At 40.3% G+C, this 26,515-nt stretch overlaps 1 protein-coding gene across 2 annotated transcripts in view; it reads right to left on the bottom strand.

Annotated features, from left to right (window-relative positions):
- The window catches only part of EFCAB6 (EF-hand calcium binding domain 6), a 250,224-nt gene that overhangs the window by 164,892 nt on the left and 58,817 nt on the right, over positions 1-26,515 (bottom strand). The window contains exons 6-10 of one of the 2 annotated variants that reach the window (XM_087448779.1): positions 22,579-22,715; positions 18,358-18,470; positions 17,334-17,384; positions 7,788-7,912; positions 2,194-2,342 (exon numbers count right to left, since the gene is read on the bottom strand). In XM_087448779.1, the coding sequence (XP_087304905.1) occupies positions 2,194-2,342; positions 7,788-7,912; positions 17,334-17,384; positions 18,358-18,470; positions 22,579-22,715 (575 nt within the window). The remainder of the gene's footprint in view (positions 1-2,193; positions 2,343-7,787; positions 7,913-17,333; positions 17,385-18,357; positions 18,471-22,578; positions 22,716-26,515) is intronic. The other variant, XM_087448778.1, reaches the window with a different exon arrangement.

The following is a 26,515-nucleotide window of genomic DNA, read 5'->3' as shown; positions in this document are numbered from 1 at the left end:
CAGAACAGCTTATAACAACAGCACAACCCTGACCACCCTTAGCCTCCTAATTCGCTCACTCTATGCACCCATCGTAGTCTTCATAGCCCTCATCACGCTGGTAAGCCACTCTGGCTTGGGACCATTTTCATTTATTTCTGCATTCTTAGCACTTCCCACAATGTCTGGCAGAGAAAAGCACTAGACATGCATCCATTAAAATTATGATTTTGAAGACTATGAAGCCAAAATGAAGAATGTCTATAATATGCATTCCTATTTAAAAAGCACAATATAAAACCGTAGATGCACTTCGATTACAAACGTAAAAATTATATTTGTGTGGGGGTACAAAGTGGAAGAGAACGTGGAAAAATGAAAACCGTAAATTTGTTATGTAAGGTGGATGGTGACTTTTTGGTTTTGATTTTCATTAGTATTTGTATAATTTTGAAAATGAAATAAAAAGAAATGGTTATGTAACTTTTAGCTATCCAAGAAAGTAATTTCTAAAAACCTTCACCATGTATAGGCCAGATGATAGAGCTGTTTTCTGAGCCATGGAAATATTACTCCTAGGGCCAAATTTTGCTTTTCACTCTAGAAGCCATGGTGGTAGTACACGGTGTTTCTCTCTGGGCATAGAGAGTGCTGAGAAGGAGAGAAGAGTGCGATGGAAAATGGATCCAGTGGTCTACCTTAACACTATGCTTTCCTTCTCCACCTCCAATGCCTCTCCCTTCTAGGTAACCCCGAGGTGTCCACCAGTTGTCCAGAGTTTCACAGGACAATCTTTCCACTAGCCTCAACTCTACTTCGCTTGAGAAAAGGTTCTCTGAGTTTCCTGGTCAGAAAAACAGGTAAATTAGAGACAGTATTCCTTACCCAGAGTTTGGTCTCTATATACCATTTCCAACTGGAAGGAAACAGGGATCCTTGGAGACACGGCTGATTCTAGGTCTGGGGCAAGGGAGGTAGCAGAAGAGCCTGGAGCATTGTGTCACACCAGAAAGCAAGAGAGCTATCAGAGACTATTAGGGTCACACCAACAGGACTCAGGAGCCCAGACGAAAAGGCTCCCACTGGCCAAGATGGAACAAATTGAGTATCAGTGAGAATAATAACTGCAATGAATTGAAACACACGAAATAAGTTTACATCCATGAGTTCATCATAATATTTTTTTAAGAAAAATCACTCGTTCACTTTTGGAGAATGCCAGGGAACCAATTCATTATTTTTAAAAGTATAAGTAAAGGGATAGAACCAAGGATAGCCTGCCTTTCTATACTGTGTCTCATTGTTACCAAAGAGTTGGAGAGGGGAAGTTTTCATTGCAGAAGTACTCAACCAATAGAGAAGAAATGACAAACACGGAACGTCACCATGTTACAATCCCTAGTGAATTAATGGATACAGGTATGATCAACAATGGCTGCTAACAGCATGAAAAGAGAGACAACCAGTCCATATATGTATGCTTGCCACCACCTATGAAGTATTCTTGCCAAAAAAATTGAACATGGGTCTGTATATCTATCAATTTAGGGGCAGGGGGCTGGGGGAGGAAGATAGGAGAACACATCAAACATCACTGTGGGTTGCAATCAGTCAGATTGAGATTGTAAGAAACTCCCCGTAATGAACAATCCAGACATCTACAAACATATCACAAGAGAAAAACTTAACAAATAGAGAGAGACCCTACAGATTAAAAAAGAATTGTGGCAAATAATCAACTGCAATGTACAGATCTTATTTGGATTCTGACTCAAATAAATTGTAAAAGAACATGTGAGACAATCAGTTAAATTTGAACACTGATTGGATATGTATTAATATTATTGATAATTCTACTAGGTGTGAAAATGGTATTGTCACCATGCTTTTAAAAAGAGTTCTTATCTTTTAGAGAGACACAGTGAGATCTTTGCGATGAAATATGATGTCTGGTATTTGTTTCCAAAACATCTGGGGTTGAGGGAAAATGGACAGGAATAGGAATGAAGTGATGGACCATGAGCTGAATGGTGAGGCTGGGTAGTGGGTACATTAGTGAGTTCATTATATTATTCTCTCTATTTTTGCATGTGTTTGAATTTTCAATTAAAAAAAAAGCCTAAAACATTAATAAAAAATAAATGAAGCTGTTCCTTATTCTTATGACTGACGTTTGGAAAAAAGAAATTGTCAGGGAAACAATGGGACGCTTACCTTTTCATTAACTGGATAAAAATTCTTCTGGGTAATTGGTACACAAAGGTATCGAGGACCACCTTCAGGTAATTCAAAGACACGTATCCACCTCTGGAGGGGTCCCCTGCACTCAGGGCCTTTTCCACCTTTTCATAGGACTTGGAAAGCTGCAATGAATTAAAAGTAGAGGGTGGCATTCGTAGAAATTGACTTCACGGAGCTATTCAACCATTTTATTTTTACCGAAACCTCGTCACATTTTCCTCTCCAAAAACTGATCAAAAAGGTTACCATGGCATGTACTGAACTTCAAATGTTTAATTGATGAGCTCACTACAAAACAGTATCCCAGCCACAGCTACTCAATTGACAAGGCAGACAAGTTTCTCAGGGAAAAACAGTGCGTAGAATAAATAGTTCTACCTCAAATTTCAGAGCTAAAAATACTCGGTGGATCTGCCAGTTTGATATATCTTTCTTAATATACTTTCAAGCCACTCCTACTGTGAGCCCATGCGATGCCTCTCCTGATTAAGTCAGGTCAATCAGACAACAAAGCTGGCAACATCTTATTAAAAATGGAAGTAGCTTTTACAGTAAGGAAAATTATTAATATAAGGATTGCATAAACATAGTACACATTGGACATTAATTATTCTTTTTTTTAAATGAGGAATTACAAGAACATAGGGTGAATGAGTTCTGATTATGGGACTTCTAAAATCCAGTAAAGTAGGTTAACCACTGATTTTTATATGACTCATAAAAATACTATGAAGATTGGTTTCATTTCCAAAGGTTTTCCTGCTGTTTATTATTGAGTCATAGCAATATTCTCAATATTTCCGACCCTCTCCACTTTGTCTGAATTCAGTTTTTCCTGCTAACTGGGAAAAAAGATAAAATAATCTCCAAGTTGGTGTAAAAGGTGACTTTTTTAAAAAGCTGCTGGAACATGGAAATATATGTTCAAGAGTCTCTGTCCACAAAGGGGATAAGAAGCAGATTCATTAAAATTTCCTTCGGGTGACAGGAATATTGGAAATCTAAGGGGAAAATCTTTAAAAATATTTAGAGAATCTTTAAAAATAAGTTTCTTAGAAAGTTGCATAAAATTAACCCCAAATTTGCCCATCTCTCTTTCAGTGAGGTGAGTGAGCTGGCGGAAGACTCTCGCGGAGAGAAGCCAGAGCCAGACGTGGAAGACGGCCTCAGTGTATTTACCGGATAATGAAATCCACTTCTAACATCTTAATGACATTTGGTCTCCAACAAGGTCTTTTTCAGGAGAGTGTCTCCGATATATTCAAGAGCTTTTAGAAAAAGAGTAGGGAGTGAAATAGAAATAGTATCTTTGTGACATGCATTACCTTTTAGGAATTTTCATTGTTAATGAAACAAAAGAAAAAATGCAAGCAATTCAGCAAAGTATAAAAAAGGACATCAAGATACCTGGCAGTCTCACTATCCGGTTTTTTCTATAGTGTTCCCAAAACTCCCATCATGATCATATAAACATACATTATAGTTTTACAAAAATGGGATCACACTGTACTTTCAGATTTGACAAATTTTCACTTAACAATATGTCAGGAAGTTTTTTCCCATAAGAACTCATATATGTCTACATCACACTTTTGAATGATGTATGGCACGCCATCTTATGATTGATGGACTGGTGAAAGGTATAGCCATTTTCCATGTTTATACATTTAATTTTTATGTTTCCCTGATCACCAGTCTAAGCGAGGTTCCTCTTATTCTTCTCTCCCATAACATCCTGTCCTTTTCTGTCTTACCACTTAAGAAAGTGTATTTGTGAATGTGTTTATTTGTTTAACTTCTCTCTCCCTGCTGTAAGGTCATGGGGTCTCCATGAGGACAGAGACTGTGTCTGTTTTGTTCACTAATAATTACCCAGAATGAAGCACAACCTGGCATGCTGTAGGCACTCAATAAATATTTGTTTAAAATGGATATATTTTTACCAAAAATGTTCTAAAGAAAGGTTACAAAATGTAAGAAGGGAAATGAAAATTAGAATCATAGTTGAGATGCCATTTCATCTGCATCAAACTGGTAAAAATTTAAAAGTCTAACAATATCAAGTGTTGGTGAGTAGGCAGAACAACAGGAATTCTCATATGCTTCTGGTGGGAGTGTAAACTGATATTCTGAAAAACAATTTGATACTGCCGGTAGAGCTGAGGAGCACGTTCCCACCCCTAGCAGGTAATTCCACTCAGAGAAACCTTTGCACATGTGCACCAGAAGATATGTATGCAACCAGTTAGAGTGGCATCATTTGGATCAGCACAAAACAGGAAGCAATCTAAATGTATGGGAGACTGTATAATTTATGGATATTGAGATCATGGAAAACTGTACAGCAGTGAAAATGACAATACAGCCAGATCCATAATATGGGTGCATCTCAGCCTAAGCACAAACAGGATGAAAATAAATGGTTTTGCAACTATACAAACATAGGGAGGGAGAAAGGAAGGGAGGGAGAAAGGAAGAGAGGGAGGGAGGGAGGAAGAGAGGGAGGGAGGAAGGAAGGAGGGAGGGAGGGAGGAAGGAGGGAGGGAGGGAGGAAGGAGGGAGGAGGAGGGAGGAAAAGGAAGGGGAGGAAGGAGGGAGGGAAGGAGGGAGGGAGGAAGGAAGGAAGGACGGAAGGAGGAAGGAAGGAAGGACAGGCAAAAGACAGAGAACCCCATCTGTAACGAAACATAATACAAAAAAATATAAACACCTCACCTGCAAAGGTTTCATGCCATAAAAAGGAATTAAATAAGAATATGAATTCATTAAAAGAAAAACTTGAAGACAAGATGATAAAACAACAAAAGAGATGAGAAGGGATATTTCAAAGCTAAGAAAAATAGAAAACAAACATAACATCATAACAGGAATTAATAAATTAGAAACAGCAGAAAAAGAGACAAGGCTGAAATTAAAATTAATAGTAAAGGAATGGCTTGATAGAATCTCAGTGAAGGCAGAGCAAAAAGGCCAAAGGAGGAAAGCAATCTGAGAGAAGATGATGGCCATCCAGGATAGACCAAGATGACCCAACATAGGGACAAGTGGGAATACCACTGAAGGAAGGAAAGACGGAAAGAAGACGGGAGGGACGGAGGGAGGGATGGAGGCAGGGAGAGGCGTTAGTGATGTGACACAGGGGAATTTCCGGAAATGAAAGCACTGCATCCCTACGTTGCAGGAACACGCTGTATCCAGGGAACTGGGACACGATGCCCCACGCCAAGACAGTTTAGTTCTGCTTTTTAATTTCAAAAATCAAGAAAAAATACCTTAGGCATCCAGGTTAAAAAAAAATCACTTGCAAGGGGAAAAAAAATCGCTTGACCTCAGGCTTCTTCTCAAAAACACCCAACGGAAAAATACTCACAACATTTTGAGGAAAAGAAAGTATGACAGAAGAATTATACCCAGCCAAGCTGTTCTAGTAAAGAAGGCAGACAGTCTCAAATATGGAAAAACGAAGGGAATAAAGCACCCATGAGCCTTCCTTAAGGAAAGTACTTGACAATGAAATCCAGTCAACCAAAGAATAAATCAAAATACAAAACTCTGAAAGGGATAAAGCATGGTAAGCATTGAGTACAGTAATGGGCATTAAATCCACATAAATACAAAACAAAGGCAAACAACTGGGGGAATTATGGTAACAGCACGGAATGCAAACAGTATAAACTCCGACTAAGAGCAAAATATAAACAGTAAAAACTGCGAGGTGGGGAGCAACACAGGAAGTGCCATCACGAGTTTCACAGCAGAGAGCCAGCCTACACTGTCTGTAGTTGAGACGTCCTTCAAATACACCATCATTTCTCCAACTCTTAATGGCTTTCTTAATCTCTTTTCTTGTCTCAAAGTCCCTTTTGGGACCCAGTGTCTCTTGTGGTAAGGAAATGTTTATCCAAAGTTCAGAAATGTCTTAGGCTTCACTTGAGGACAGTATTGTGGGCAAGGACTTGGGCTTTAAACTTGGCTCCAGGACTCACGGGCAGGGTAGCCCTGGGCAAGTCATTAAACCTCTTCGTGCCTCAGTTTCCTCAACCTGAACTGGGATAGTAACAGTGCCTAACTCATGGAGAATAGGAGATCACTTACAACACTGCCTGGCACATAGGCAGCCCCAAAAGAGGGTTAATTATGAGGGTGATGATGACATTTCCTTTACTTCTAGTAAATTCAAAGACATTTAAATTAAATATGCCTGATTTGTAAAAAGGAGCATGATTCTCTTCTTATAAAATTATTTCTATCTATGTATCCACCCACCCCCTATCAATGCAGCCGTCCTTCTATATATGAGTAAAGACAGGCCTAGAATTATGTTCACCAAATGTCGCCTGTGATTATTTCTGGGTGGTGGATTTTGAATAATTTATTACTTTCTTCTTTGTACTTTTTAGAATTGCTTCTTGTAATGTATTTTGTAATGGTTGTGTTTTTATGAAAACAATAAATTCATTAACAACAACAAGAGAAAACAAGTTTTACCAATTTACTAACAGTATATTAAAGGGCTCACTTCTCCAATACTCATCAACACTGGCTTTTGCTAATTTTTTCCTCATTGACAATTTTCTACCGAAAATTTTATATTAATAGTTTGTAAAACTTCTACATATGTTAGGAACAGTTATTATTTATCTGTCGTTTGTGTTGACATATTTTGCCAAGTTTACCATTTGTTTATACAAAGTTTTGCTGTACAAAAGCTTTTTCATTTTAACATGGTCAAATTTATCAATCTTTTTCTTTATGGTTTTGGGGCTTCATGCTTTAAAAAAAGTCTAAGTTTGAAGATAAAAAATTTTCACCCACATTATTTATTTTTAAATTTAAATAGTTGATGCATATAGAATTTATTTTGGTGTGAAGAGCTGGAGGTTACAAGCTTTCTTCCCCTAAATGGCTGGCTAGTGAATTATCCCAATAATAATTATTGAATATTCCACTCCATGTTGCCCCCACACTTTCTGGGAGCGCCTCACATCACATGCTAAATTCACATATAAATATTGATCCATTATCCAACTAGTGTTTTAAATCAATTTGAATGTCCATTGCTGCATCAGTGCCATATGGTCTTAAATATTATATAAATATATATTTATAAAATACATTATGTGTGATGGATAAGCCCTCTATTACAACTTTTCAAAAGAAAAAAAAAAATATATATATATATATATATCTCCATCCAGATATAGGGAGAGCAGGCATTAATACTGAATCTTCCAATCCAAGAACTAAAAAAGATCACTTCATTTATTCAAGTGTTCCTTTATTTTACTCAATAAAGTTGTATCATGTCTTTATAAGTCTTAAATATTTCTTATTAGATTTAGTATGTGAGTAGCACAAGGAGTTACTTAAGAATCAATCACTCATCACTATTACTATTATCCATGTATTATTGTTATTAGGAGATGGAGGAGTCTCAGGGCTTGAGGAGGTGGAGGTAGGATCAAAGCAAATTTTAGAAATAATGTCTACATCTAATGGTTTTCCACAGCTGTCAAATTTCTCCATTCACACTTTAGATAATCCTGGCCTTAGGAAAATATTCTTACCTCCTGGCAAAAGGTCTTCTCAATTTCATCCAAGGAGTAGTCTTTCCAGATATCTTCAGATGAAACAGAATTGGGGAGGCACTCCCTTTTGGAATGTTTGACTTGTTGATTCTCCCATGAGACCTCTATTAAAACAAAAGAGCTTTCGTTTATTAACACTGTCAAAGGCATATTTAAATATTAAGTGTTTCCTTTTCATCATAATCTGTCTGATAAAAATTAAAACTTGAATAAACCAAAAACTGGATGAACTATGTAATAAATGATGCTGAAATAATTGGGCGAACATTTTAGAAAACAAATAAAATTAATCTACTTGCTACCTTATTCTAGGATAAACCTTAAACAGAGTAAAAGGTACACTAAGTAGACTAACAAAACCAGAAAACTAGTAGGAGAAAATTAAGATGAATATTACATAATACACAGCCTTTGTGTGAGAAGTCCTTTCCAAGAAACACACTGTAGCCAGAAATCATTTAAATAATGGATAGGCCTGAGAATATAAATTTTTAATTTTTGTTTAGTTAAAAAAACACACAAATAACAATGAAAGAAAAGTGAGTGGGAAAAGCTGTTGTTAATATAGATGAGAAATACAGGTTAATTTCCATAATATATGAGTAGCTCTTAAGAATCAATAAGAGAAATATACTCAATAGAACAATAGACTAAGGTTATAAATAGGCAATTGAAATACAAAGAACTAAAAAAAATCCAAAAAATGTATGAAAAACTGCTCAAACTCATTGGTAATTTAAAAAGTCTAATTGATTAAAATACCTAGGAATAAATTTAACCAAGGAGGTGAAAGACTTGTATATTGAAAACTGTACATTAATGAAAGAAATTGAAGAAGACACAAATAAATGGAAAGATATTCCATGATCATGGGTTGGAAGAATTAATATTGTTAAAATGCCCATACTACCCAAAACAATATACAGATTCAATGCAATCCCTATCAAAATTCCAATGGCATTTTTTCATAGAAATAGAACAAACAATCCTAAAATTCATACGGAACCATAAAAGACTCCAAATTGCCAAAGTAATCTGGAGAAAGAACAAAGCTAGAGGCATCATGCTCCCTGATTTTAAACTATATTGCAAAGCTATAGTAATTAAAACAGTATGGTATTGGCATAAAAGCAGACATATTGATTAATGGAACAGAAAAGAGAGCCGAGAAATAAACCCATGCATATATGGTCAATTAATTTATGACAAAGGAGCCAAGAATATACAATGGGGAAAGGACAGGCTCTTCAAAAAATGGTGCTGGTAAAATTGGATAGCCGCATGCAAAAGATTTAAACTGAACCATTCTCTTACACCATACACAAAAAACAACTTAAAATAGATTAAAGACTTGAACACAAGACCTGAAACCATAAAATTGCGACAAGAAAACATAGGTAATAAGCTCCTTGACACAGGTCTTGGCAATGATATTTTGAATCCGACACCAAAAGCAAAAGCAACAAAAGCAAAAATAAACAAGTGGGACTACATCAAACTAAAAAGCTCCTGCACGGCACAGGAAGCCACCAACAAAGTGAAAAGGCAACCTACGGAATGGGAGAAAATATTTGCAAATCATATACCCAATAAGGGGCTAATATCCAAAATATATAAAGAATTTATACAACTCAATAGCAAAAAGACAAACAATCTGATTTAAAACGGGCAGAAGATCTGAATAGACATTTTTCCAAAGAAGACATACAGATGGGCAACAGGTACATGAAAAGATGCTCCACATCATTAATAATCAGGGAAATGCAAATCAAAACCACAATGAGATATCACTTCACACCTGTTAGAATGGGTATTATCAAAAAGACTAGAAATAACAGGTGTTGGTGAGGATGTGGAGAAAAGAGAACCCTTGTGCACTGTTGGTGGGAATGTAAACTGGTGCAGCCACTATGGAAAATAGTATAGAGGTTCCTCAAAAAAATTAAACATAGAACTACCATCTGACCCAGAAATTTCACTTTTGGGTATTTATCCAAAGAAAACAAAAACACTAACTTGAAAAGATATATGCACCTCATGTTCATTGCAGCATTATTTACAATGGCCAAGATACAGAAGCAACTTAAGTGTCCATCAATGGATGAATGAATAAAGAAATTATGGTATGCATATGCGATAGAGTATTATTCAGCCATAAAAAAAGAATGAAATCTTGTCATTTGCGAAAACATGGCTGGACCCTGAGGGCATTACGCTAAGTGAAATAAGTCAGACAGGAAAAGTCAAATACTGTATGATCTCTCTTATATGTGGAATCTAAAAATAAATAAACAAACAAGCTCACAAACACGGAGAATAGACTGGTGGTTGCTAGAGGTGGGGGGGTGGAGGTGGGAGAAATGGATGAACTATTTTTGTTTTTTTTTTTAGTTTAAATAAATTGAGTAAAAAATAATAAAATAAAAAGTCTAATTAAAACAAGTTAACATTTTTTCCACTTGTCAGATAGGCAAGGGTTAAAGGGAACGGTAAAGAAAGAAACCAGTTCTAGTTTGTGTATAGAAAACCTGGTACTGGAATACTCTTAAACCCCCTTCTAGAATGTTATACTAACGGAATAATAGGATCACTCAACAAATGCATACGGGTAAGAATATTTTCTGCACTGTTTATAAGAGAAAAAAATTGAAACAATTTAAATGCCCATTAATAGAGGATTGGTTTCATAAATTATGGTTCATTGAGCCTATGAAATGCTATACAGACATTTAAAACAAAGATGCCTATCTAAATTAATGGATGTGGAAAATTTTCCTTGATATGTACTGTTTCATGATTGAAAGCAAGGACGACTAGCATAATTTAATTTTCACTTTAACACCTATTTTGTGTGCTTGCCTTTCTATCCATCCATCCATCCATCCATCCATCCATCCATCCATCCATCTATCCACCTATCTATGGATCAGAAAAAAAAATCTAGGAGGATAATACACCAAAAAGAATATAGTGGTAGGATTCAGGTAGGATTACAGGGGATTGTTATTTTGTGGTTTTGTGTTTTCTGGCTTTTTTGCAACAAGCATGTACGACTTTTATAATAAAGGAGAATAAAATAAATCTAAAATATGGCCATTTTCTTTCTCAGAGTCGACTGCAAAGAATCACAAATGGTTTCCCAGATTTATTTCCTAAAATGTCTGCAAATAAGCTTCACTCAAATTAAGCACACTTATAACTACTCAGCTGCAGTTAACAAACTGCCAGTCATCTGGAATTCCATTTCCTATCTCAAAAAAAAAATGGAAGGAAAAAAAGAAAAAAAGCCTCCCCCAGTGGACCCCTCTGGGCTACAAAATAAAACACAAAGCCAATCCTTTAGGACTCGGTCTGAAATTCTGTGGCCTCAGTGGGCCGAGCATTTGAAACATGGCATCTCAGAACACAGAAGCTGCCAGAGCCTCACTGAGAGATGAAGAAGCCAAGCCACAGAGCCAAGGTCTGACTTGGTCGGGCACATGGAGGTCTCAGCCCCAGCTTTCTGATACTGCATCCTGTGCTCACTCCACTCCGGGGCACTGGTACTCTATTGGCAATTCGAGCACACACAGCACATCTAGGGAAACCCATTCATGCTCCGGAAACCACATGCCAGGATGGGGGGAGGGGGGAGGTGGCTAAGGAGTGAGGCCTGCCCTCCGGGAGCTCATGGTCCAGGAACTTGTGCACCTATAGTTGCTGTAACAGGCTGGCTGTTGAATTGAGTGTGAATTCAATTCACACTCCGTGACTCCTCCCTCATCACAGTTATACCAGGTTCATTCTTCATGCAGCTTAATAATTCTTGCCACCTTCCAATTTTCCCAAAATCTCCTCTGAAGGACCTGTGCTGATTTGAAATGGGGTAGAGACAAATCCAAAGCTTATGGGGGCATTCATGTATGTCCTAAATGCAGCAAGAGGAAATCACTCCCAATGTCATTTCTTCATGAGCCCAAACAGATGGCACTTCTGATAAGCAAGGTGCTGACGGCTTATTAAGAAGACAGATGTAGCAAAAACAGAAATATGCAAAATTAATAAAAAATAAATCTTGTTCTATATATAGAAAAGTCATAGATGATGGGTTTCTGCAAATACACAAACTAGAGACTCCCTCACAGGGGTAAGAACAGCATCAAACCTACAAACAGCTCTTGGTAATTAGTCCTTTTATAACACATTTTCCCAAAAAATAAACATACATTAGCAAATTTTATCTTTATCAATCATAATTCATAGATAACAGAAAAGCAGGAGTTCATATGAGAAATAGAAATGGATAAAAAGAGGTATGTGGAATCATGTGCTTACTTATGAAAGTGAAATTTTTGGAACAAATGCAAATAGGTGACATATATTTTAAAATTATTGCTCTCTTGAGAATATCTTTCAAAAATGCTAAAACCACCATATAGAAAATAAATATTATTAAAACACTAGTAAGTAAAAATTTCACTCTAGAAAAATTAGAAGCAGTATAGAATTTACTCATCTGTCCATGTGCTTCAAGGCTGGAATGCCAAGGAGAGCATTTCTCAGTGGGAGTTCCTAAGTGAGTAAAATTCAGAAACTCTTAAACAGTACAAAGGTGAGGAGTACTGATTCTAGAAGGAGACTGCCTGGATTTGGTTACTGACTCTGCCCCTCGGGAACTATGCAACCTTGTGCTTTTGTTTCCCCATTTGCAAAACAAGATGAAAAATAGTATCTCTGCCATTGAGCTGTTATGAGGATTAGATGAGATGATGAATGTGTATGCCTGGCACTCAGTAGACACTCAACATATATTAGCTATATATTGATTAATAAGAAATGTTTTAAATGATAGGAGACACAGAAGAGCAATACCAATCAGAGATAGAAAAACTCAGAAATTAGATGATAGAACTCAGGAGCAAATTAGAAATAAACTCTCAGAAATGACGACTAAACTAAAAGGAATACAAGAGCAAATAACATATCAGTAACAGAAGGTAAGAAAGAAAAAATTATATCAAGTAAGCAAAAAAGGAAAGAAGGAAAGAAGGAAGAGAGGGAGGGAGGAAGGGAAGGAGGGAGGGAAGAAGGGAGGAAGAAAAGGAAGGAGGGAGGGAGGAAGGAGGAAGGGAGGAAGGAAGAAAGAAAGGGAGGGGGGAGGAAGAAAGGGAGAGAGGGAGGAAGGAGGAAGAGAGGGAGGCAGGAAGGGAGGGAGGAAGGAAGGGAATGAGGAAGGAGGGAAGGAAGACTTGTGAGAAAGTTACAGTCTAGAACAGAAGATAGGAAAAAAAGTCCAAGATACATATAATACAAATCCTGAGAAGAAAACTAAACAATGGAATGGAACAGATAGTAAAAATCACAATTCAAGCAGTTTTCCTGAAATAAGAGACTCAAATCTGCTAATTCAAATAGTTCACAAATACTTGGGAAATCAATCATGAGTATCCAACATCACGGCATATTCTAGCAAAAGTATTAGGTTGTAAATAAAAAGAAAAAAATCCTCTAGATATCCAGGAAAAAAAGATCAAGTTACTAATAAGGGAAATAAAATCAAATTGTCATCAAACTTTTCCTCAGCAAAACTTTATATCACCAGACAACGGGTAAAAATATTTAAGAGACTTAAGGAAAAAAAATCTGAGCCAAGGATTTTATATCCAGACAAACTGTTTTTTAACTGTAAAGGCCACATACAAACTGTTGTGAACATGTAAGAAATCAGAGAATATCACTTCCATGAGCCTAGATAGAATCCTAAGGAATCGACCAGAGAATAAGCTTTCAATAACCAAAATGACTGGAGAGACAAACAAGAAAGATAGAAGCAACTGAGCAGATGTGATAAACGTTTTCACCCCTAATGTGGCAATCTTATTGAAGCTGAGTCATGAAACAGGAAGACCTACTTCTTAATGGCTAATGCAGAAATAAATTAGAAGATAAATCAAAACCTAGAAATGACCCTTGAACTGCTCCATATAATATGACTGCCTTCTTTGGTTGATACTCTGGGCAACCCGTCTGGATTCCTCGGCTTTTCCCAAAACAAGTTAGTAAGGTGGGAACTCAAATTAGCCAACCCAACGTCCAAATAAAATAATTTCCATTACAATCAAACCCAGAAAGGATATGCTGATAACATAAGACTCACACTTTGGGGCTGAGGACTTAAAACTGATAGGATGGCAGTGGGGACAACGAGCAGTTGATGTCAGTGATTCAAACTTTCCCACCACACACCAATAAGTAGGCCTCTGTTTTGACCACCTCAGAGTAGAGCTTTAATATGATGTGGCCATAGCCCCAAACTACTATATCTTTAAGAACATCTGGAGAAAGATTTTGCCTTCTCACTGAAGGATTTGAAGTTCAGTTATGAAAGTTATGAAGTAAGTATTCAATGGGAAAATAAGCATGAATAAGATTTTAAGATGATCTCTATGACCGGGTATAGAAGACAGACTGGAATAGGCCCATGCTGTAGATGATATCACCAGCTAGGAGGCAGCAATGAGAACTTAAGCTAATGCTGCAGGAACAGAAATATGCAGAAGAATAACTAGGTATATATCTCATATTTAATAAATCAAAGATGTCTTTCATTGTGAGATGCATTATTATTTTATGTATCCCCAATAAAGCAAGCCTCCTGCCAATTATTGATAATATAATGGAAAAAAAAGAGATTTCTACGGTGAACTGAAATTGCATTATAGAACTTACCTTCTTATAACACCTAATAAAATAAGCAAAGGAAAAAATATAGTAAAAATTAGCTAACAAAATAATAAATTTACCAGCATAAACTGAAGCCAAGAGAAACTTAATATAGGCAGCCAGAAAGCTTTGCTTCCAATTATGGTGGATTGGCTCATACCAATCTTCCATAGCTGATAACAATCATAAACTCTGGCCAAAATATAAACAAAAAACTATCTGAAGGCATTGGAGAGCAGCTGACATAAGCTGGAGTCAACCCTTGGAAAAAATGGAATAACACTCATTGAATTTCTTGTTATTTGGCCTTTTGCCTGAGAGAAGGCCTCAGCTTGAACCACACTAAGTGGCTAAAATTTGGATGTAAACCCAATATTGGTTTTAGTAATCAGAAAACAGAGTTTAGGACTACCACGGCAGCTGGAAAGTAAGGAGAGAAAGCCCAAAAAGAAAGGCAGAGAGGAGAATCTCCAAAGTCTGTGGAAAAACTTTGCAAAAATCTCTGGCTAACCCCTGAACCACACATGTGTGGAGCAGACAAGAAGAAGCCTAGCCAAGGCTAAAACAGCAGAACAAAGATTTCCGTCGTTAACCTCCTCAGTGAAGACAAAGATTAGAATTTGAGTGCAGCCGAGTAAACTGGTTGCTAAAACAAAAACTTTAATTCTTCAGAGAGGTATAACAGATCCAAAGTCTCTACAATGCAAAATTTGCTATATGTAGGCTAAATTCCAAAATTACTAGACATAGAAAAAAAACCCAGGAAACTGTAATTCATATTTAAGAAAAAGGGTAATCAATAAAGATCAAACCCTGAAATGATCTAGATGTTGGAATTAGTAGATAAAATTTTTAAAGTACTTTAAAATTTAAAAATAAATGTGTGAGAATGCAAAGGAAAATATACTACTAATGAATGAACAGATAGGAAATCTCAGCAGAACAATAGAAACTGTGGCGCTGTATTCTGTGTTTATAGTGTACGTAAAAGTACGATGTATGATAGTAACATAACAAAGGACAGAGAGAAGAAGTGGGAAAACACTGTTGTAAAGTTCTTACACTTCATGTGAATTACTATAAATCATTTGAGGGTAGATTCTGATTAATTAAAGATGTATAATGGAATAAAATGCTCAACAAATACAAATTTCTTGAAATTATGCAAACTACAGGAAAAATGTTGGGGGGGTGGAGGTAGGTGGATAGAGAAGGAAGGAGAGGGTATAATGCAAAAGGGTGAAGATCCCCCCTTGGAAGAAAACATAATTCAAGTTACAAAATTACATTACATAATATCTTAATAAGAGCATGAATTCAATAAAGCAAGAGCTCAAGAACAAGATGACGAGACAATAAAATGAGATGGAAAACAATATACTAGACCAATGGAAACACCATCATAGAAGTAATAAAGTAAACACAGCAAGCAACAGAATAAATCTTGCTGAAAGTCAAATTACAGATATAGATAAAAGACCTAAGATGATCGTTAAGAATACAGAGGAAAAAGACAAAGAGAAAAAGCACTTTGAGAGAACTTAATTGATATAGAAGACAAAGACAATCCAACATAAGGATAATCTGTATCACCAAAGTTAAAAATCTGAAAAAATGGAACAGAAGATTTATTCAAAGATACATGTTACCAAGAAAACAAAAAAAACCTTGAATTGAAGAAAGAATTTAATTTTCAGATTGAAAATATACTGTGTTCTGGAAAACTGATGCAGAATGCTCAACACCCAGACATATCTTAGTTATTTTACAGAAATTTAGGGATAAATAACTCTTTAGGCAACCAGGGAGAAAAAGCAAATCACCAATAAGGGAGAAAATTGGGCAAGCCTCAGACTTCTCCACAGACTCAGCACAGAAGGCAAAGGATCAGAGTCTATGATGTTCTGAAGGAGAGAAGTGTGACCCGTGGATATTGTATGCAGCCAGAAAAGATATTCAACATCTTCTTGAGTTTCATTTCAATTTCTATGCTTCTGATACCACCTCTCTGTACGGAGAGATGCCAGGAATAATGCTGACAGTGCTTATTGCTGAGTGGTAGAACTGGTTTGACTGTTTACTTTCATCTTTTTACAGGTCTGCATCAGGGCCCGCCTCACAGGGCTGCAGGGACTATAAAGAAACGGCACAGGAACGTGCTTACCCTAGTGCCTGGCATGGAACAAATGTCCAACAAATGGGGTGGATAATGATGGTTATCAAATCAGGTATATAAATTTATTTGTGATAAAAAATCCTCTATAATCTGGCTAGATACCACCTTATATCCCACTTGGGCTAAATGCACAGCTCACGCTTCAGCCAAACGTGTTCCCCTCAAGGGCCCTCGGACTAGAATGCTCTCCTCCCCTCGGTGTTTGTCACACACCTCCTGTGAACTCTGGTCCTGCAAAAGCGCTTCCTAGCTCTTAACCAGCCACAGCTCTTCCTCCTGAACACTCCGTGACATCTTGTTCTTCTCTTACAGGCATTTAAATAGCTCGTTTGGAGCCAAACAGCTCAATCTCGACTCTACCACAAACTAGCTAAGTGACTTTGGGAAATGCACTTAGCAGCCTTGAGTTTGAGTTTTCTCGTCTTCAAAAACGGGATAATAATACCTGCCTCACAAAGCTGTTGCGAGAAATGAAATTAAAATTAGGGTTTACAAAGTATCTGCACAGAGCACGATAAACAGATGCTTTCTATTATTATTTCTTCATGTGACTTATTTTATCTTACCTGCCCTATTTTTTAAAAATACGCGCGCGCACACACACACACACACACACACACACAAATCTTAAAGACAGAGTATGTTACCTGGCTTTGTATCCAACGAAGGCCCTAGTAGTCCAGGGACTTGCACCTGAACTAACAAAACATAAGGGATGAAAGGGTCCTTAGAAGATCATCTTGTCTAGTAATTCCAAAAACTCAGGAGGCTTTAAAAAAAGTAGAGTCCTAGGCTTTGCTATAAGCAATCTTGGTTAGTGAAACCAAGCTGAAGTCTGAGAATTTGTCATTTTTAAGCTTGCTACTGGAGCAGATCTGACAGTCATAGAAGGCGCTCAATGAACATTTGCTGCACTGAATTAAGCTGAAACCAGACAGGGACAACCCATCTTGAAGGAGCCAGTCACAGGTGGTTAACCCCTGAGGCAAGAAACCACTTGTCCCCAGTGACAAAAGGCCCGGAAGTGAGACTGTCCAGTTGCATTCTTCATACATTCATCCTCAAGGAACTGGACCCTGCTTTCTCCAAAACTACCCAACAGGTGGAGAACTCTGGGATCCTGTTGATGAGGCTGGGATCAAGACCATGAGTGCAAGGAAAAGTGTTGCTTCTCAAGGTTCTATGCCTGCATAAGCCTGGCTTCACAGGTCTGACGTAACTGTATCAACTACTCAACTATTTGCTCTTTTATATTAAGATTTTTCCCAGCATTAAAGGAACAACACGTTATTATTAAAACATTTTGAAAACACAGCAGCAGCAGAAAGAACCACAAAACACCACCCAGAGACATATCACTTGAAGACAACCAGTACTTTGGAATTTCTTTCCACCAGTCACTGACATTCCACGTACGTTGTTATCATTAACTTCGTGGAAATCGTTGCTCGTGGCTGCACATTTCACCGTGTGGACACGCTGTGCCTCACTTAACACTTTTCCTGCTGTTAGACATTTATGTTATTCTTATGAATAATGATACCACGACCATCTTTGCGGATAATGGTTTTTCCATTTTTGAAAGTATTTCCCCAGCACAGATTCATAGAAGAGGAATTACCGTGCCGAAGGATACTGAAATCTTTAGCTATATACTTTAAAAAGACTTACCTTGATCTCCCATATAATACCTAAGGTTCAAGTCATTATTTATACTGAGGCTCTTCAAAAAAGCATTATAATCCACTGCAGTACCTTTATCAATGTTGTAGTGTTTTGCAAACCTAAAATAGAAACATTCTTTAGTAATCAGAAACTACGATACAGAGAATCTAACACCAAACAAGTTACTAAGGTGTCCTTTACACTGGGGTTGGCATTAATTTTAATGTGTGTTTCTAGCTAGAGGCGGAATTAAAGAGTAAACTCTAGGAAACGTTACTGTAGGATTAAAAAAATGCAGATACGTAGAAGGAGATCACTTTCCTTGGCCTATGGATGGATGCACAGATGGATACATATAGATTCTAATGGGACAGAAACCCCTCAGGTCCCGCTAAGGGTGTGCCTCTGCCTGTAGCCCATAAGGGTCTTCCCCCTTCTCTGGCGGGTGGAGGGGGTGGCCAAGGCTTAGGCTGCAGGGAGCCACCTCTGCACTCAGGCAGCAAAAGCAGGTCTCATTTTCCTTTAGTAACTGGGGGGAATGGATCTGAGCCATGAATCAGTTAGCATATAATTTCTAAAACCAGAGAAGTCTAGAGCTGGGTGGAGGAGAGAACACAGCCCATCTTCTTGACCAAGCATATCATTGCACAGCGAGAAACTGAGGCCCAGGATGGCCTGCCCTTTCAAAGCAGTTAATGGTGGTGGGAGCAAAGCTCCTCTTGGAGCATTCTATGATTTCTATATATAAAAAGAAAATTTCAAAACACTTAACCAATGTCTCTCCCTGAAATATACTGATACTCTTTTTCTTAAAGTTAAGATAAATGGGATGTTTGGATGTTTTGTTCTTTTTAAAATGATTTTTCTGGGCCCGCCCCGTGGCTTAGCAGTTAAGCGTGCGCACTCTGCTGCTGGCGGCCCGGGTTCGGATCCCGGGCGCGCACCGACGCACTGCTTCTCCGGCCACGCTGAGGCCGCATCCCACATACAGCAACTAGAAGGATGTGCAGCTATGACATACAACTATCTACTGGGGCTTTGGGGGGAAAAAAATAAATAAATAAAATCTTTAAAAAATAAATAAATAAATAAAATGATTTTTCTATTATTCAAATCTGCCTCTTGATAAATGGTTTTCTAGATAATTTCTGCATTTTTACATTTATAAAAAATTGACAGTTTTTAAATATTTGGTTATATTATCTCCATATGTGTTGGTTTCTATAATTATCTAATTTCATGCCGCTTTCTAAAAATTCAGTAATTATCACTTAAACTATTTGTTATTTTTCTGTTTTCCAAATTTAACAAAGAGTAATGTCATGTATTCAGTTCAATGCATACCTTTTTTTTCCACTTTGATAAATCTTGCCTATTGTTCTAATAAGAAAAATTATCTTCAGATATGATAGCTGCCAGATGTTAACTCCCTAAATAGCTCTATTTTTCATCCATAGTCTCTGTCTTGTGAAAATAAGGCTGTAAGCTCAAGAACCCACAAGGTGGTACCTAACACGCTCCTTTTCAAGTTGCCAACCTCTAGAAAGCATCGGAGACTCTGCTGCTCCAGGAAAAAATCAGGAGACCGATAAAAATCTCATCACCAACTTTGCTGCTTTCTGTGAAAATCCAGCCTTCCTTCAAACTGGCATTTGCTCATAAGAGAATGTGAACTTTCCTCATGCCCAGCCCATCCACATTCATAATACCTGCCACATATTCATTGAGGACAGACAGACAGAATCCCATGATAATATTTCCCAGAGATAAAATTTCCAAACTGAAGCCTCAGCACTGCCCAAGGGTGCAGTATCACAAAAGGCTTTTTTACAAGAATAAAGGCGTGGGAGACAGAACCATTTCCAAGATGAAACAACCAAGGTCATTTTTCCAGGGACCTGAACTCTGCGCACGAGAACTCACACATCTGCAGAGACCTACAGGCAGGTCGGTCCCGCGGGAAGGCCGACTTTAGGGGCGAAGGGAGTGACAACCTCTCAGCATCACCTGGATCTGTGCCTTGGGCTTCATGCATCTGCTCAGGCAGCAGGCTGACCTCTAGTGAGTTTGCTTGCTTTTCAGGCTGCTTTAAATTATTTTACCTGGATTCAAACACTTTGGCCTGCAGGGCAATGGAGGGTTGGGTGGTGGGAGATGGAAAGGAAAAACAAAACCCAGTGGGTCTCAGGATAGCCTGATTAAGTATAAACCTTGGTGATGACTGTCTCTCTCGCCTCTTGTTTACATAGGCTGGATGGTATCCTGCAGCCTAAAGAGAACTGTTTTTCAGAGTCAAGGGCATCCACGGAATCTTTATGATTATGACAGAGTCACTGTGAATCAAGCACCTACTATGTGCCAGCCTCATCGCAGGCCCACTTTGTATATTACATGGAATCGTCACGCCAGCCCCACAGGTGGGCTCCTCAGTCTCCATTTCCTTAAGAGAAAACTGAGTCTCAGAGAGACCAGGAGCTTCCCAAGGCCCTTGAACCAGGGAGAGCAGAGCTCAGACCCGACCCCAAGCACGCCTGACTTCAAAGCCCAGGCTATTCCTCCCACCCCAGGCGGCGAAGGCTGATATTAAACAGAGAGCTGTTAGATAAAAGAAAGGATTCAAAAATGCATTGTGTTTCTTGCTCAAAAACTAAAAAGGCAAAGTTAATACTGAAGCAGCTTCTCAAGGAAAGAGTATATTCTTGAATTTCAATAAGAAAAGCATTAAAGCAATTGAAGAAACAGTCCACTTTTGATCTTCTGCGTTTCTACTCTAAAGGAAAGCAATTCTATTAAGTTTCTCAAGCCTTATCATGAGAACAGCATTGTTTTTGAGGCTTAAAAAATATCTCAAATAAAAATTTGTGGAGTTCTTTATTATTCAATACTTACGAGATGGGGAAACAGACAGTAACATTTTTTATAGATTTACTAGGTTGGAGACTGCAGTGCCAAACACAAGGTTTATTGTCAAATAAAACACTGTTTTGTTTTTTGATTGCCCGTTTCAGAAGAGAGCTGCTTCTGTTCTATAATTGCGTGCACAAAATTATTTAATTTGTTTTGTTTGGATCTTATTCTGGACACTTTCCCAGGCGGAAAGATGTAAAAATTAAAACATCTATTATGTCTTTTGTATTCTGAGGTGGGTTATAAAGAAGAAAAAAGAAGAAAATATTCAAAAGACGTGGAAACATCCATTTTTTAAAAGTCTCCTTGCTTTTCGGATCCTGCAGTGCCCATGACACTGTCACATGTCCTCTTGACTTCCTTGCTACAGGAGCAAATTCTCCTACTTCCAACAGAAGCAACACTGTCTTTATAGCATTATGTAAGCAACCACGGCGACCCATTTTAAGAGCGATTTATAACTGCAGTGTAATGTGAAACTCTTAGGCTTAAAGTGAAATAATAAGGCTTGGTACTTTTGTTAATGGCCTGGAGGATATTTAGAAAAATGGGGAAAGGCAGGAAGATGAAGAGCACCTCTTGGCTGAGTACTAAATGAGGTTAAACATGGGCCCACCTTCTAGTGGCTTCCATTGGAAACACAAGTAGCCACAGAAGCTAAGCATTTGGCTTCTTCTAAATGAGCTTCTGGAACTTATTGGAGGCTCAAAAAAATGTTCATGCAGGCTTCCACATACTGCCCTCGAGTCAGGAGCAGGTGGTGGTGCTCTCAAACGCCATGAAGCAGCTAACATTCAGTCATTCACTGTTCCCCTGCTGCAACACGCCCCCAACCGCAGCAGTGACAGTCCTCAAAGGAAAACGAAGTTTCTGTTATTATATCAGGATGGAGAGCCAATAGGGAGCATATCAGCTAAGGAATAAATCCTGAAATTTTCCATTCTTCTCCTAACCCCAGGCTTTGAGTAAAAGTCAACTGTGAACTGGAAACACACGGGACGGAGGGCGTGTGCCAACCAGGAAAAGAGAGACAATTGGTGATGGATTACTTAAATAATCGAGATGTGTTCAAATCTGCAGGCCAGATGATTCTCACTCTAGGGTACTTAAGGAATTAGACCATTAGCTCTCGTTTTTGAGAAGTCATGGAGAGCTTCACGAACGTGGGAGAAATGCCGAATGAGTGCCTCTTTTAAAAACAGTTGAGACAGAAGGCAGGAGGGAGGACTACGCATGGATCCAATGAACCCGACAGGTCCCGTTTTGAAACTGGTTTCAAGCTCTACGGAGCACTCTCTCACCATACCTTCGTTTACTTACTTTTTGTATTCCTCATCTTTCATCTTCAAACAGAAGGTCTCCAGAACCCTCCTCAGCTCACGTGGTTGGACCAGACCAGTCTCGTTAACATCAACGAGCTTAAGGGCTTTGAGAACAGTTTTAATGTTTTTGAAAATCTGTGTATAAAAGTGATTTAGGAAAAGTCAAAAGATCCAGTGTAGAAAATCAAAATGGTAATAAAAAATGTGAAAGTTTTTAAATGCTTCTTGTAGAGTAAAATGTTTTCAAAGACTCACAGTCGTAGGGATTGCAAAATGACATGTCTATGGAAAAAAGAACACTTTGCATTTACTGAATGTTTTCAAGGCAATTTTCTCTATAAATGGTCTTAGTAAGTTTAAAAAAAGAATTCTTTCTGATGTAAAGCAATAGGTCTCACACACAATTCCTTCCCTTTTAAGCCATATGAAAAATCCTTTTGGTTAATTGATACTTAAAAACCATAGTTCTGGCATAGCTGGACTCATACGATTTTCATTTTTCATGGCCATATGCAAACTATTTTTACTAGGAGCTGAAAAGCATGACTGTATATTTCAACCCCTCTGAATTTTTCAAAGATATTACAGAAATGTTTTATAGAGATCTTTCCCAAATGCAGCCAATGCATATCTATTGGGCACACAAACGTGACTGGCATGTGGATAGGCCCTGTGGAGGTGCAGAGAGTGCCGAGCTGTGCACCTGCCTTTAAGAAAGATCCCCTGGGCTCCCATGAGCCAAGCACCAAGCTGTGTGGTTGGATCCTCCCAGCCCACCTGAAGAAAGGATCATTTCCCCACTTTTAGGTTCAGGGAAGCTGCATGAGTTCCCCAACATCACCCAGCTGGATGGTGACAAGGCTGGGATTCAAACTCAGGTCAGTCCTGTAACCACACAACCCCACAGAGAAGGTAAGACTCATCAACAAATAGTCACCAAAGCTGGGCAGGGGGGACAAGAGCCAAGTACCAGGGACAAACAAGGAGCTGCGGGCCTTCACAGAAGAGCACATGCCCTTCCAGCCCCAGCCATCTGGGGGGCTTCCTGCAGGAGGCGGCCTCTGAGCTAGGAGGGGTGGTTAGGGGCCAATCGCTCACTCTGCGGGGAGGACAGGAGGGCATCCCGCAGGCAGGACATGAAGCTGAAGACGGATTGTGGATGAAGAGTGATGAGTGTCAGGTATGGTTGGATCCTGGAAGGTCTGATTCTACCGCTTGGACTGGACCAAATCCGAGGAAAATTCGTGCACCTCAGGGGAGGAGTTCAGGGAAAACTCTAGGCTGATCAGGTTCGGTCCCTTTTTATCAACACCCCCTACTGCTTCAACGTGTTCTCTGACGGCTCCCTTCACTGTCTCAGGCTGACTGAAGTCCGCCCGACCCACCAGGAACCCCCTCGCAGCCCTCTCCTGGGTGGCTGCTCAGCTCACGCCTGAAGAACCACTGAGCTGGTGGGAGGATGGCGTCCTCCGCTGCTTCCCTTCTCCCTGGCTCCTCCTGGCTCGCTCGTGTGGAGACCCTCCTGTGGCTCCCTCATGCCTGGGGGACCTCAGCCCCTGGCACGCCTGCCCTGCCTCCAGCACCCTCTTGGTGTTCACACAGAAGACCTTCTGACACCCGGTCTCTCAGCTCCAGTCCTCCCCTCCGGAGGCCCCCGCTCCCTGCTCACACCCACACCTTGTTATACCAGTACCTGCCACTCTGCAAAATCAAGCCCCACGCTCCAACCACTCCTCCACCTTCCCAGCTTCCTCCCTTGAGCGCCAACCCCCAGCAACCTTCTCCCCTGCCCAGGACCTCCACCTGCTGCTCCAGCTCCTTCTCACTCCCCCCTAACCAGGTCCATCTCTATAATCACCCCTGCATGTGTGCTCAGCCCCCGCCGCTCCTCCTCCCTCACCCCTCTCTCAGCAGACCTAACCTGGTTAAAGCTAACGCACCGCCTAGTCCAAGCACCCACGTGGCTGGAAGCACTTACCCGGCTCCCCTCAATCCAGACCACCAACCCCACCAGCAGGTAATCAGCGTGGTAATCCCTCTCTAGGATCCACTCACCACCCCCATCCAGACATCGGCTCCCGCCTTCTCCTCTCTCCTCACCACCCTTCGCAGCCTCCTCCCTCCTCCCCACCAATAACCTGCTCCTTATTTATGGAGATAACAGAGCAACTAGGAGACTATGTCCCCATGCTCCCCCCACATCTACAGTCTGTGTGACTCGAAACCCATGCGATCGGCCTCCCCTCCTGTTCTGTGATGCCACCTAGGTGACACACGTGACCCTGTCCCCTCTCGTCCACGTGAGGAATTGCTCCTGCACCGCCTGTTTCCTCGCTCTCAGTTGGTCCCCATTACGATGTGGTCCCCCATCTTAGAAACGATTCCTCCCTCCCGGCCTCACCTCTTCTCCCAGCCACTTCTTCCCTCTTGAAGAAATCGCCTCTCAAGAGCTGTCTGTGCTTTCTGTCCCCAAGGTGTCTCCCTCCAACCCCAATCAGTTTTGTCCCCACCACTCCGCAGAAACTGTTCCTGTCAGGGTGACCGAAGACTCCACCTCGCCAAGCTTGGTGGCTGCTCCTCAGTCCTCACCTTGCTGTCGCCGCAGCAGCACTCCGCACAGCTCACTGCTCCTCCTTCCTGCAAGCACACTTCCTACCGGGCTCCCACACCCCACTCTCCCGGCTCTCCTCTGCCTTCCTGGCCTCTTCTGGTCTCGCTGCCTAGTTCCTCCTCCTCTCCCCAACCTCTCAACTCTGGGGCATCTTAGGACTCGGTCCTCGGGTCTCTGCTCCTCTAACCACACTCACTGCTGCCGGTCCAGTCCTGTGGCTTTAGTGACCAGCTGATGACTCTCAGATGTCCGTCTCCAGCCCTGGCCCCTCCTCTGAGCTCAGGTTAGCATATGCAGCTGCCTGGCGACGTCCACCTTGAGAGTCTGACAGATGCCCCGGGTTTACCAAACCCAACTTGCTCCTCCCACAATCTCCCCCTCCCCACACATAGCAGACCCATTCTGCCAGATTCTCTTCTCACATCCTATATCCAGGCTATCAGGAGAGCCAAGCAGCCCTCCCTTCAATACGTTTCCAGAATCCAGCCACGTCTCACCCCCTCCACCTCACACCCTCCAGGCTGATGCAACGGCCTCCCACTGGTCTTCCAGTGTCCACTCTTGACCCCACAGTTGGTTCTCCCCACAGCAGCCAAGGCATTCTGTTTAAGTCTGAGCACACCCTCCTCGGCTCCCATCCCATTCAGAGGCAAAGGCAAAGGCCCCAGAGACTGGCTCCGGCAGCTCTCCCACCTCATCCCCCTCACCCGTCCCCTGGCCTGTTGCTTTCAGGCCACAACAGACTCTGTGCTGCTCCTCATGAGTGCCTGCCTCCTCCTGCCTCAGGGGCTTTGCTTTTGCTGTTCCTTCCGCCTGGACCATTCCCTCTCGATACTGGCTCACTCCCTTACTTCACTCAGGTCTGGGCCCAAATGTCATCTTATCACAAAGGCCTTCCCTGACCACGGGCTTAAGTCAGGATCCACCCTCAACACTCTTATCTTCTTCAAAGCACTTCTCGCCCACTAATGTAACGCGTCTCTCTATTGTCCATTGCTCCCTCCAGAACGTCCTCTCCCTGAGAGCAGGGTTCTGTTCACCGCCTCACCCCCGGGCTCCAGAACCGCAGCGGGCGGAGCGCACGTGCTCAGTAAGCATTTGCTTGAGGGAACGAATGAACAGGTCTTCCTGTCACCTGCTTGGGAAAAAGCTACACTCTGAGGAAGCCTTGTTATATGTCAGCAAGTACCTCCCCAGGGCCGATCCTGAATGTAATGACAATTACAGTCAGTATCAATGTAATAAAGATCACAATAACATGATAATTGAACAAATATTAATTGAATGTCTGTTATGTGCAAAACCCTGTGCTAAATTCTGTACA

This window comes from Ceratotherium simum, chromosome 25 (assembly GCF_057802395.1).
Source record: "Ceratotherium simum simum isolate JZ-2026a chromosome 25, ASM5780239v1, whole genome shotgun sequence".
NCBI classification, from domain to species: Eukaryota; Metazoa; Chordata; class Mammalia; order Perissodactyla; family Rhinocerotidae; genus Ceratotherium; species Ceratotherium simum.
The sequence above is the reverse complement of the archived record's forward strand: the minus strand, read 5'-3'. Positions and strand labels throughout refer to the sequence as shown.